General features: G+C 40.1%; 1 protein-coding gene across 4 annotated transcripts in view; it reads left to right on the top strand.

Annotated features, from left to right (window-relative positions):
• FARP2 (FERM, ARH/RhoGEF and pleckstrin domain protein 2) overlaps positions 1-14,187 on the top strand; it is a 154,610-nt gene that overhangs the window by 115,738 nt on the left and 24,685 nt on the right. For all 4 annotated transcript variants that reach the window (XM_059730827.1, XM_006267051.4, XM_059730826.1 and 1 more), the window contains exons 14-16: positions 98-282; positions 10,394-10,483; positions 12,490-12,623. In XM_059730827.1, coding sequence (XP_059586810.1) covers positions 98-282; positions 10,394-10,483; positions 12,490-12,623 — 409 coding nt within the window. The remainder of the gene's footprint in view (positions 1-97; positions 283-10,393; positions 10,484-12,489; positions 12,624-14,187) is intronic.

The raw sequence follows: 14,187 nt of genomic DNA, 5'->3' as shown, positions 1-14,187 counted from the left end.
GTAATGTTTACACTGGTGGTAAGAAGTGGTTTTAGACAAACCATTGTAACACTTTTTTTCTCATTTCCCAAACCATCTCCTCCCCCTCCTCCTCCAGTTCTAGGCCTTTCAGGGGAGCATCCACAGCTGTCGCCATTCACTTCGAAGAGTCAACTGAGTTTGAACCCTGCAGTTCAAGTGAATTTGCACCCAGGTGGCCAGGGTCCATCTCCTCTTCTGAGCCCTGTCTTGAGTGATGCTGGTGGTGCCAGGGTAGAAGAGGATGATGAAGCCAGACGTAAGGTAAGCACCACCAAGAATCTAAGCAATGAGAGGATGTTCTCCAGTACAAAAAAGCATTCTTCTATGGTAACACATATGTATTTAATGTTAGAGTTTGTGGGACCTATTCCATGCAAGTAAGTTTGTTCTTGGGTCCTGAGATGGTTTTCTCTTGCTTCAGTACGTGTCTGGATAATCCACTTGTTTGTTGGAACCAAGCTCATTACTGTCTGCCAGTAGGCATGTTCTGGTAACCCCAGCTTGCTGTAGAGGGCTCCAAAGCTATAGGGAAACGTTGACTTTTGTGCCAGCAACAAGAAACGTTTCGGAGCACAGCTTGCTAGGTGCATTGCAGCATATCCTTGATGTGCATCTTAAAGATGGCTTTATAGTCATTGATGACTCTTAGAGGCCATTTCCTTATGGTCTGTCTTGCAACTGAGATCAGCTGGAATGCTTAGGCTGACTGTCTCTGGGTTTGCGAGGTGAGGTCTGGTAACAACCCGTTCTCAGTGGATGCCTGACAACTTTGGAAATTGCTTCACCCTGTGGTCACTTCAGCCTTGCCTGTGCTGAAGAATTACATAGTGTTAGAAAATGCATTAAAAGCATGTTAAACAACTTGGTCTTTAGCTGTCATTTTGCTGGATTGTCCTGAAGTATACAGGGCTCATGTTAATTAAAAATGTATTCTAATATGATCTAATCTCCCTGTGTAGACAACGTTACAGAGCTTATATTTATATGGAGTTTGCAGCAAAATCTACTTATATTTTTACAGGAGGGGATTTTTGATCTTGGTCTTCAGTTATTTTGTGGATTGGAGAGTGATTCATGTTTTTGACATGATATCATCTTGCAGATATTTTGAAATATGCCTTGAAATATGCCTTTGTATATAAATGGAAATATAAGCAATAAGTGTACCATATATGTATAATCATAATGGCCCTCAGTCTGCTTCCATTTCAACCCCATATACCTCATTTTTAGAAGTGTAATATTTCAACAGTTTGAGTTTTCTTGGACTGAACCTCGTTTATATAGTCATAAGCCTTGGGGTAAATTTATGTTGTTAATTGGTTTGCAGCTCAGCCAATTTCTAAGGCTTCTAAAGCTTCAATTTCCCTTAAACAATATTTAAAATTAAACTAACCCAGGCTGAGTCCTTTGTGACAAGCTAAATTTCATACCAAACTTTTACAGCCTATTTATAAACACTTGGGAAATGGAAAATTACAATTGGGAACATAAACAGATTATGAAGTGTGTTGATGCTGATGGTGCTGCTATAAATGTTATGTAAGTAACCAGAGCATGAATGTGTCAGTTAATTAGTTTTTTATATGTAAGGTAGGTATAGCATTATCTTTTAAATTACAGTTCCATTTACTAAAATTAGATCACAGGACAAGTAAAGATAAGACTTCCAAAATATTCCTCACAATCACAAAACACTTGTATTTAGTCTGACCATGTTCAATTACCTTTAGTTTCTCAGATCTTTCTCATGGTGTGATGTACTTACAGTACTGTAAGTTTACTTGCACACACACTCAGGACAAGGAGAGAGACCCTAAAGTGGGAGAAAAGAGTGGAAGTTTTGAGAGGGGTAACAGGGGTGATGGAAAGAGTACTGTGGTTGGCAACGGATAATTATGAAGGTGGGGTATGCCTGAAAAGTTTTGCCACTGTAGCACTGAGATGTGAAGGGCACTAACTGAAGCTTGTTAGGCAATCAACAGTAATAGGTGCCAGCATTGCTTTATTCACGGACAATTTTTTAAGGCAACACAGATTTTAAAGACCTGTGTAGTAGTGTGTATGGAGATAAATGAAAAAAGATAATAAAATCAAGCAACCCCCCCTGAAAAGCAAGCTTTTAGCTTGGAAGTATTAATAGCGGGGGAGGAAGCAACACACTTTTCCCCTGTTCCTGTTGTACCTAGCTGTACAGTGGGACCTTGACCTTTGGCTCCCAGGCATTACTCCAAACAATAATGATAGAAGCCAAAGACAGAAGTGGAGAAGAGAACAGACATAACTTGACATCGTCAGTGGAGTGAGAAACTGCCTTTTATCAGTCAGAGCTCTCTGATGCAAGGGGCAGAGCTGAAGTTGCCAGACACAATTGGAAACCTGGAGGTGGGTGGAGCATGTAAATCTGCAGAATAAGGGAGGGAGACAGAGGATGAATGTCGTATTTTTCATGCTTTTAAAGTGTTTCTAGTGTTCTGTTTTAACATCTTTTCAAGGAAAGCATCTCCAATCTCCTTCTCCACTTCTGTCTTGCCCTCCTCCCCAGCAGAATTTAGCACATTGTTTTTTTCATCTCTGTACATTTCCTTTCAATTGGATTCTGAACCTGCTATTGCTTGTGTACAGCTAATGGTTGTACCGATTAAATGGGTGATCTTTTCAACACCTCTCTATGCTAATGTACAAAGTGGAGCCTTGGAGTACTTATCTTACATTGCCTACCTTGTCTGAAGGTTGGTTGTTTGTTTTTTTGCCTTCCCTTTATTGTATCCCCATTTATATTCAAACAAGCAAAATATTCACAGCAGGGAGGCTCCCCTCCAACTGTTTTTGCTTTCTGCCGTCCTCTCCTGTTAGTGAAGGGTCTTACAGCAAATTCCTAGGATCTCCAGGGATATGCTTTCAGTTCCCAAATATCATCATGCTGCAGTTGGTGTACAGAGAGACTTTTGAGAGCTTGATTCACTTCACTGCCTTTCTTCTCTCCATGCTACTACATTCATCAGAACATTAGATTTCTCTTTCCCTTTTCCTGACAGAAGTTGAGACAGCCACTGACTTTTAAATGATAGAAAAGCTAACAGTGTGGGGAATTATTTCTAGCAGTGCTGGACCCTGGGCCTTGAGGTCATTTGTGAAGTATTCTGGTAGAGGACTTTTTTCCCAAGACTGCTAGTTTTTGTGACATTGTGATCCAGATACAAAACTTAGCTAGAAATCAAGAGAAAGCATCTCTCTCAATTTTTACAATGCAGAGTACTTCTTATCCTTAAGCAATCCTATAGCTCCTGCATGGTTGGCCCCCACTTCTGTTTTTTGCTACTTATTAGGAATATCTTGTGCCATCAGTAAGCATTACTGAATCCATTGTGTGTCTGAGGCTACAGAGGTCCAGCACTTGGGGCATAAAACACTGGAGTATTAATTAATCCATGAGGTATTGTAGTATTTGCCTCAGTGCCTGTTTTGGTGGCTGCTGGGATGTTTTCTTTAGGCCAGAGCTGCAGACTGTCTTTGCATTTATTTTTTTCTGGCATGAACTACTTTTTTTTCCCCTGGTTCAGCAGTAGTTGAAGGTGTTGGCAGTCTCACTTCCACACTCTAATTGTCATATCACTTTTCACTGCTTTGTGTGCAGGGATATTTTTTTGCCAGGAAAACATATAGCTGCATTGCTCTTTTCTTGAAAGGAATGGTGATCCCAAAGAAGAAACTTGCAGATGCGTTGTGTGAGCTTCTTGTTTCCTCCTTTGGAACAAAGTTCTAATAAAAAAATCTTTCATGAAAGTACTCCATAGAGCAGTCTGTCCTGAGTTCAGAGAACGCTCATCATCTTAGGTAATCCAGAAAAAATTAAACTGGAAGAAGACCTAGCTGTGCTCTTGAAACTCATCTTGTACATTAGTTCTGTACAGCAATTGTTGCTAAGGCTCAACACACAGGGGGACAATTAGGACTAATGTGAGACAAAACAAGAAGGGGCATTTTGGAAGGTCACAGGAACTGAAGGGTGGCAATGAAAGGTGATGAGGCAATGGAGAGAGAGAACACACTTGGGAAATGCAAAGTGTTTAATGAGACATGTCTGTGCCTAAAGTTAGTGTGCAGGCAAACAATGAATCAAGTGTGAACTTAAGAAAACAGCTGAAGTTGAGTGAAAAAGGAAGCATTCAAGTAACCAATCAAGTTAGGAAAAAGGAGGAAAGAACAAAAGAAATATATGAAAGGGCATGGAAATAAATAAAACATTCTTCAACTGGTTGAGAAACGTGCAGTCTGAAATAACAAAGTTTCTGAAAGAGGAGACTTCTAAAGACTAAAGTCAAGATCTACACAGATCAGGTTAAGCTTTTTAACTCCCAGAGTAAACTATCTCCCTTTTGGAATTCTGAAGAAAGCTATGTGACATGTATGGAAACAAGGAAAGCATAGTGGGCTTGGATATAGCATCTTATTTTATGAAATCACATCCAGCAGATTGAGAGAATTAGGCCTTTTTAGTAGTTTTGAGTTATTATTGGAGTTCTTCTATTTTTTGAAGCATACAGTGTACATCACTGCGCATATTACTATCATCTTCGATGCTGTTCATTGATCTCATTGATGATATAGACTTGGCATTTGTATATTCTCTTCCCAAAGAACCTCCCCCACATATTTAATTCAGTTTACAACTTTTTCATGCCAGTTGTATCACATCTCTGATCTTTGGTCTTGCACTTCCAAGAACAAATGCTTGTTCAAAATTAGCTTCATATCAGCGAAATACTTCATAGTGGTAGAAGAACTATGACCTACCAAATAAGGACAAAAGGATTTTTAAAAATGACTCAGTACATGATCCAGGGTATACAGATCAAAAGATAGAGCAGGCTATTTGTAAAGTAAAATCCCCCTATATACAAGGATCAATATAAAAAGATTTTAAAGACCATTGATCCTACTCACCTAAGAATAACAGACAGTGAACTGAAACAGTTATGTTAATAGTTTGGGTTTGCTTTAGTGTTTTCTTGTCTCATTTTACTTGTTCTTCCTTCTTTTCTTTTCTAATGGCCCCTCCTTTGCACATGCACTGTTTTCCTTTATTACCTACTTATCCCAGGTTTCTTCCTTTCCATTGTGACCATAAGGCTTCAAACAGAATGGATGAATAAAGTCATACAAGTGGCAGTGCATTCAGCCACTCACTAAACCCCAATTGGAAGGGGAATGTTTGTACATGACAATCACAGGATTTTCCTGTTCTGGGACAAACACAGGCACAACTTATCCTGGGACAAATTCAACTTCTGTTCCTAGCTTTAAAAAGACTGTAAAATCCTCTTGGTACAGGAGAAAGAAGATCTTGCAAAAGGAGAGAAGAGGCATCTTAAGAACCACCAGAAAATGGAATTGGTGGCTAGAAGGGGCTCATGGTAGCTGGTAGATGAGATGAGAGACAACTGGTGGGAGACTATGCTGAGCAGAGAGTAGCTTCACAGGAACATGGAGCAGGGACAAACCATCCCGATGTGCAGGAAGACTAGCAAGTATGGCAGAAGACCAGTTTGGCTTAGCAAGGAGCTCTACAGTAAAATAAGTCACAAAAAGGAAGCTTATAAGAAGTGGAAACTTGGATAAATAAGTAAGGAGGAGTATAAGAGCATTGCTTGGGCATGCAGGGATGAAGTCAGGATTGCCAAAGTGCAGTTGGAGTTGCAGCTAACAAGGGATGTGAAGGGTAACAAGAAGGGTTACATAAGTATGTTGGTAGCAAGAGGAGGATCAGGGGAAGTGTTGGGTCCCTTACTGAATGGAGGAGGCAACCTTGTGACAGAGGATGCAGAAAAGGCTGAAGCGCTCAATGCCTTTTTTACCTCCATCTTCACAGGTAAGGTCAGTTCCCATACTACTGCACCGGGCAGTTCAGCAGCCCTCAGTTGTGAAAGAACAGGTTAGGTACTACTTAGAAAAGCTGGATGTGTACAGTCCAGGGGGCCAGACGGGATACACCCAAGGGTGCAGAAGGAGTTGGCTGATGTGATTGCAGAGCTACTGGCCATCATCTTTGAAAACTTATGGGGATCAGGAGAGGACCTGGATGATTGGAAAAGGGCAAACATAATGCCCATATTTAAGAAAGGGAAAAAGGAGGATCCAAGGAACCACAGACCAGTCAGTCTTACCTCAGTCCCTAGAAAAATCATGGAGCAGGTCCTCGAGGAGTCCAGTTCTAAAGGACTTGGAGGAGAGGGTGACTAGCAACAGTCAGCATGGATTCACCAAGGGCAAGTCATGCCTGACCAACCTGATTGCCTTTTGTGATGAGGTAACTGGCTCTGTGGATGTGGGGAGACCAATGAATGTGGTATACCTTGATATTAGCAAGGATTTTGATAAGGTCTCCCACAACATTCTCGCAGGCAAGCTAAGGAAGGATGGGATGGATGAATGGACTGTAAGGTGGAAAGAAAACTGGCTGGAGCATCAGGCTCAGAGGGTAGTAATCAATGGCTCGATGGCTAGTTGGCAGCCGGTATCAAGTGGACTACCCCAGGGGTCAGTCCTGGGGCCGGTTTTGTTCAGTGTGTTCATCAATGACCTGGAAAATAGCATAGAGTGCACCCTCAGCAAGTTTGCAGATGACACCAAGCATGGAGGAATAGTAGATATGGTGGAGGGTAGGGCTAGGATTCAGAGTGACCTAGACAAATTGGAGGATTGGGCTAAAAGAAATTTCATGAGTCCTGCACAAAGTCCTGCACTTTGGACAGAATAAACCCATGCTGGGGACTGAAAAGAACCATGCTGGGGGTTCTGCAGAAAAGGACCTGAGGGTTACAGTGGACAATAAGCTGAATATGAGCCAACAGTATGCCCTTGTTGACAAAAAGGCTAACAATATACTGGGCTGCATCGGTAGAAGTGTTGGCAGCAGGTCAAAGGAAGTGGTTATTCCTCTCTATTCAGTACTGGTGAAGCCACATCTGGAGTACTATGTTCAGTTTTGGGCCGCCCACTATGGAAAGAGTGTGGACAAACTGGAGAGAGTCCAGCAGAGGGCAGCAAAAAATGGTGATGGGGCTGGTGGAAACTGGTGAGAAAAACCTGGGGGAACTGGGCTTATTTAGAGAAGAGGAGACTGAGGGGATTTAATAACATCCTTCAACTACCTGATGGGGGTTTGAAAGAGGTCGGAGCTAGGGCTGTTTTTAGTGGTGGCAGATGACAGAACAAGGAGCAACAGTTTCAAGTTGCAGCAAGGGAAATTTAGGTTAGATATTAGGAAAAATGTTCTTACTAGAAGGGTAGTAAAACACTGGAACAAGTTACCCAGAGAAGTGGTGGAAGCTCCATCCTTGGAGGTTTTTAAGACCTGGCTAGACAAAGCCTTGGCTGGGCTGATCTAGTTGGGGATGATCCTGCTTTGAGCAGGGGTTGGACTAGATGACCTCCTGTGGTCCTTTACAACCCTCATTTTCTATGATTCTTACATGACTCTCTGAAAGGCAGGACTAGCAGAGTGGCTGCTGTACAGAAGCTCCTGGGCCAGCAGTACCATTGAGTTGTAAAGGCATCCTAGTACTCCTATTATTTTTCATAGTACTGCTGTTGTTGCCTTGGTCACCTTGGGTGCATGCGTTGCTGATACCACCTAGCAATTGTTGAAGTGTCCTTGCATATTCCGAGCTTGTGATGAATAAACCAAAGGTGTTTAAGTTACCCTGTGACTTTGCTTTTTTCTGCCATTATTTTTTATCTAAAGCTTACTTCTATAAGCCCGTAACCCTAAGTGTGTGCTAGAAGGTAATGAACACTCAAAGCTGGAGTGATGGCTGAAATGGAGCATTTCCAGCATGGAGTTTACTAGTAATTCAAAATGGGAAATACTGGTTTCCCTTGCTCTATGCGGGTTTTGTATGTACAAATTTGCTCTTATGCAATGACCCTTTTTATACCAAAAAATTTGTTATATGCAAAGTAAATTCACTCTTATGCAATCGGTGTAGCGGAAGCCCACAGTCAACTGCTTTGTGCGGTGCATTGTGAGAGTGACGTGCACCAAAATGTAGTCTCCTGTGTGGATCTGTGCTCCTCGCTCATTGTCTGTGACGTATTTCTGTAGTTTCCATCCCCATTATGGTAACATTCACCACCACCCTGGGCTTGTGTGTACTGTCTGCTGTTGGTGAGTACCAAAATTGTCTTGTAAAAGTGGTAGAAATGGGTCTCGGGGTCAGTACAGTTGAGGTCTTGGAATTATATCCCTATTTTTTTATTTTGTAAAGTGGGTTCCCTTTATGCAAATTCGAGTTATGCACTGTTTTCCAAGAACACATGTACAGCATAAAGTGAGGGAAACCTGTAATGAAGATGACTGTGGCTTACATAAAAGTCTGTTTTGTCTCTCTTAACAGCAGTTATTCTAGCATTATGTAAGCTATACTTCTAATAAAGCCACCATCAAGACAGCATGTATTTATTGTCCATCCTGTTTGTTAATAGGATATTTTAGAAATGGAAAAAGTACAACAGAAGAGAGTCAGCAAGATAAAAGAACTCAGAGATCTTAATCTTCAGAAAGGTTAGAGAAACTATTTGGCATCCTTTAAAAGGAGACTGTTGAAGGCAGGGAGCTCCAGTGACGTGTTAGGGTTTTGGAAGGAATAGGAAAGCTATAATTAAGGTTTTTCAGGAAAAAGTCATTTATGAGACTAACTCAAAAGGGATGCAGATATCTGAAGTAAAGCTAATGATGGTATAGATTCTGACAGCTTCCTCAGTAGCTCAGTAACACTGCCAACTCTTCTGTATCGCTTCTGGATTAATAGTAATAAAATGTGTATTGTGTACCATCCAAAAAGGCCTCTCTGTGCTCCTTATGTCTGTCTGTAACAAATGCTAGTAGTGAAATTTTTGTGATGTGTACAGTAATATGTGGAACTTGTGTACTTTTTGGTGCCTTTGCTTTAATAACTCCAGGATTTCCTAAGGACTCCATGCCCCTTGCTGCTTTTTTAAACCAACAGAATTAAGTGTAATAGAGTTGTTTGAAGCAATAGGACAGATACCATTTTTAATGGATGGAGTTTTTTCTCTCTTTCTTGATAGATGTGTAGAAGGGGGAAAAATCATTTTTAATACTGTAATACCATTGAAAAGAACATAAATTAATAAAGACAAGCTGATGTTAAATGGGCATAGTTCTGTTTCTTTCAGTGCAGCTGTTCTAGTTCTTGTTAGTTGAAGATTTGGCCCAAAACATAGGAACTATAAGGTGAGTTAAGGACAAAGTGGTGCCTTAACTTGAACTGTGATCAGACCCCTAATATTACTTAAGAATTTTTTAATAATGTGGGTGTTTAAGCCAGCTCAGATACTTGGTTTCTCGCAACCACAGAAAATCTGTTTTCACCATTTCTTTCCTTTTATGCCCTCAGTGCCTATTCTCCTCTCTCTCTCTCTCTCTCTCTCCTTGCAGTAACACTGAAAAGTTGGAGATAGCTGACACTGAATACAGTGAAACACAGTGATTGTTTCAGGATTTTTTTATACTGGATGAATGAGATTCACAAAACAGAAAGCAACTCTTCCTAAGTAAAAATGAGCTGACTTTTCCACATCATGTTATTAAAAGAGTGGGATTTTTGTTGTTTCCCTCACAAACAACTCTGATCAATTCTATCTTGGCAATTTATCTACTTAACCTAGGGCTATGTAGTGCATCTGTTTTCTTAGAGCAAATGGTATTGCAATGATAGGGATGACTGGGAGAAAAGGCCTGGGGTCTCATATCTGTTCCTTATTAAAATTCAGCCTCCAAATTGACAAAGCAGTTTACCACAATAGTGGCCCCAGAGCAACCAAGCAGCAAGCAATTAATTTGATTCTTGTGGCTTCCTAGCTAATTAGTGTCACCTTTGAGAAATTTGCATAAAGGAACTGTAAATAGAAATGGACTGGTTCTAAAACTAGTAAAAAGATCATTCATTATGTTACATCTGTCATACTTAAATTTAAATGAGTCTAATAAAATGTCAGAAGTGGAATAATAGCCTTCTGTTTTTGTAAAATGTTTGGAGATTTTTAAATAAAAAGTTCTTTAAAGAGGTAAAGTACTTTAAAAATTTATTTTAGAGTATCTTATTTTAAGATCAGGAAATAATTTACAATCAATTCAGTGTTTGTTTGAGAACCTTGTACTAAACATACTACCAGTCCTTTGAAAATCAAACGTTCTGGCCAGGAATCAACACGTGAAGAATGTGATTGCTCAAGCTGTGTCAACATAGAGCTGTAATAACTGGTTACAAATTGGTTTGTGGTTGATCATAAGAAGTATGGTGTATTTTTAGTTTAATTGTGATTGGTTGCTTTTTTTTTCTTTCAGCGATATCCAACAGACAAAGCATACTTCATAGCCAAGGAGATTCTTGCTACAGAACGGACATATTTGAAAGATCTAGAAGTTATAACAGTAGTAAGCATTTAAACTTTCTTTAATATTCTTCTTCCTTGGACCAGGTTTTTGAACATTGACCTGAAAAAACAAGAATTCTTTACTAATACTAGAAAGGGAACAAGAAAGTTCTGTGGTAAAAGATAATGCTTAGGCCACATGTAGATACTGTATCTTTTGTCACATAAACCATCATGCATGAGTGCAAATATTCTCAGTGGAACTCTTATTACTGATGGTTCCTCTAACCATCCCATGTATAAACTGTATTTTTTTTCCTAGGTAAGTATTTTATTTCCAAAAGTCATGAACTCAGGATATGTTTCTTAAGCAGTTCTGCATTCTATCCATGGCTTTCAAAAACAGATAGAAAACATCAGGGCATGAATTAATCCTTTATAGGTATCATAGTAGTTAGGGTGGGAAGAGACCTAAACAGATCATCAGGTCTGACCCCCTGCCCCAGGCAGGAACGGGTGCCAGGGTCATATCACCCCAGCCAAATATCTGTCCAGCCTCCTCTTGAAGACCCCCAGGGTAGGAGAGAGCACCACCTCCCTTGGGAGCCCATTCCAGAGCCTGGCAGCCCTAATCGTAAAGTAATGCCTCCTGATGTCCAGCCTGAACCTTCTCTCTAATGATTTGTGGCCGTTATGCCTAGTAACCCCGGGTGGTGCCTGAGGGAACAGAGCCTCCCCTAATTCCTGCTGGTCCCCCCTGGTGAGTTTGTAAACTGCCACCAGATCCCCTCTCAGCCTTCTCTTGTGGAGGCCGAATAGGCTCAGGCCCTTAAGCCTCCCTTTGTAGCCTCTTGTGTAGGCCTCACAACAAATACTGGTTATAGACAGTGCTGATAATGGTATCAGTATTTGTTGTGAGGCCTACATATTTGCTGAGCATCTAGGCTGTGAGTGCAGATGATGCGTTAAAAGGAATATTGAAGAGGTCCACGATCACATGATTGTAAAAGAGGCATCTAAAATGAAGCTAGTAAATCCATTTTCAGGCACCCTTAGAAGTGACACTACTTTCAGTAGTGCACAACACTCAGCGGACTTCCACTGATTTGGAAATTCATGACATGTCTAAAATCAGACCCACTTTTTCTTTAATTATTCCAGTGTGTTTCTGTAAATCATTCTCATTTAAATACACTGTCTGTGATCTTACTGATCTGTGTCTTCTGTAGGGATTTTTTGTGGAATAGTTCAGTAGTGTCATGTGACTTAAGTCCTTTCATTTGTAAAGCTCTAGAATTCTTCAAATAATAACTATGAAACACTTGGCACCTCTGAGATACAAGACACTCTCACCTGCCTATGGGAAGACTGGGAAATGAATGTTAAGGAAACAATATGTAAAACAAATAAAGATGTCTTAAGTACTGAACAACTCAAAACATGTTGCAAGCTTTCTGAAAGAATCATTTGTATGTGTTGACATAAACACAAACAAAAGCAGCTATACCCTACTACAAATGGGAATGTACCAGGGTCATGTAATCTTCTATGAGAGTGGAACCATCACAGTTCATCACATTTCATATTGGTGGTGTAGAACAGTGATTTGCTTCAAAATGTTTAAAGTTTGGCAAGGATAGAAATTGCATCTGTTCCTTGCTGACCTCTTTCCTGACTGCTTCTCCTCACTTTTTGTGTATGTGAACCTTCCCCCTCCAGTTTTAAATTATACTGGTATTAGCTATTCAATATAACTGTTATGTCTGTCCTCTGCTGTGCTGGCATAAGTAGGTATAAGTGCTGATATAAACCAATATAAATATACCATTGTTATTTTAAAACTATTTTGTTCAAGCTTAAAGTTACACTGATTTAGCTCACTTATGTTAATGTAAGAGCAGGCAGACTTTCCCCAACACCTCCCTCTTAAAAGCAGTTTAAAGTTATGCCTGTCCACATCCCCCCTCCACATCCTGCCTCTCCATCTCTTCAAGAACAGAAATCCAGATGATACCTGTTAACTTCTAACATGTTTCGATTAACACCTTTTTATCCTTCCTTCTGCAGTGGTTTCGCAGTGCAGTCATCAAGGAGAATGCCATGCCAGAAGGTTTAATGACATTGCTCTTCTCCAACATAGATCCAATTTATGAGTTTCAACGAAGTTTCCTGAAAGAGATTGAGCAGAGACTAGTGCTGTGGTAAGTAATAGTAGCAAGGTGTTTCCTTGGGGAGCCTTTGGAGATCTTCTACAGTTGAAGACTGCACATGATCCTCTTACTTTATACAGCCATATGTTTCAAGGCTGCTTAAAAGGAATAAGTGAAAAAAAGTGCGTATAAAAATATGAAGTACGAAAGGAGGAAAAAAACAAAGGTGGCATGTTCTTGAAAGGCCACATTTCAAGAATGAGTGCGTCTTCAGTGCACCCTATTTGTCCATATTAATTTGATAGATTTATACCTAACCCAGTTTGCTTACATATTTATATATTCTTCATGCACAGGTTTTGCACTGCAAAGTGTTGTTCTCTATTCCAAAGATTTCACCCTATTTATCTAGTCCTAATAAAATAAATTAATAAATAAACAGTCCTAGAAAAGAAGGGAAAGGCAAAAGGAATAGGATGTGCTCTTTGAAATGCTTTATTTTATATTAAGTTAATGTATCTCAGGGTAAAGCATCTGGAAACTCACATTTCTCTAAATAAGATTCATCAGCAAAACTGCTAATTTCTTGTGGCATAGCTTGTTTCCGATTTCGGAGAAGGGATTTCTGGGGCACTAACCTTTGTCTTACTTTCTTATGGCATGAGATGTAATGTGCTGGAATCCAGTTAAGCATTCAAAGGCTCTCTTTGTTTTTTGTTGTGTTTATGGAATTTAATAAACTTAGTGATTTTTTTCTGTGTCTTTATAGTGGCAAATCAAATCTTTCCTCAACAGACTTCAAATTTAATGACCTGCCTGTTCTGTTTCAGCTTGCAAAGGCACAGCTATCATGACCAAATCGTTTTTGAAGGTCCCAGACTTCCAACACATTTATTTCAGAGTGTTTCTCAATTTACTCTGGAGAAAAAGTGAGGACAGCACGTGTCTGTCACATTTACTCCAAAGGAAATGCTGTTCTCCAGTGGCATAGTTACTTCTGGGGAAATGAGAAGTAAATTTACTCTAGTGTGTGTCATCTGTTGGCTGCCATTGTGAATTTTGCATTGAGCGAATGGCTACCCCAAAGTATATGGGCTTCCTTGCCACTTAGTGGCCCAACACTGTGATAGCACTTACTTTGGGCAGCCAGCTTGGGAGAGTTCAGAGTAAATAAACTATGCAGTTGGTCTAATAAAATATATCACCCAGATAAATACTTGCCTCTCACATAGTTCCTGGACCATCATGACTGCAACATCACTCTTTCACTAATGAGTAAATTGACTGCAGAATTAAACCCAGGTTAAATTATTCAAGAGTAAACATTGTGCATGTCTGCACCCTATGATTTGAGGCAACCTTAGTTCTGGAGCAGTGGAAGTAAATAAAAATAAACTCAAAACAAAGGGCCTTGTCATAGTAATTTGTCCAGAAGTCTGAAAGGTTATACTAGCCACATACTGGGCCCACACAACTGAATTGATTTCTGTTCTTTTCAGCCATGTTATGAGATTTTTCATTTTGCTTTGTTGATAAGGTGACCCTAACTGACTGTACCCCAAGGTTTCACTTCAGCAATGTAATTGGAAAGGTAGGTGGATGGAGATGAGTGGGA

This window comes from Alligator mississippiensis, chromosome 7 (assembly GCF_030867095.1).
Source record: "Alligator mississippiensis isolate rAllMis1 chromosome 7, rAllMis1, whole genome shotgun sequence".
Classification (NCBI taxonomy): domain Eukaryota; kingdom Metazoa; phylum Chordata; order Crocodylia; family Alligatoridae; genus Alligator; species Alligator mississippiensis.
Note: the sequence above shows the minus strand (reverse complement) of the source record. Positions and strands in the feature narration are given on the sequence as shown.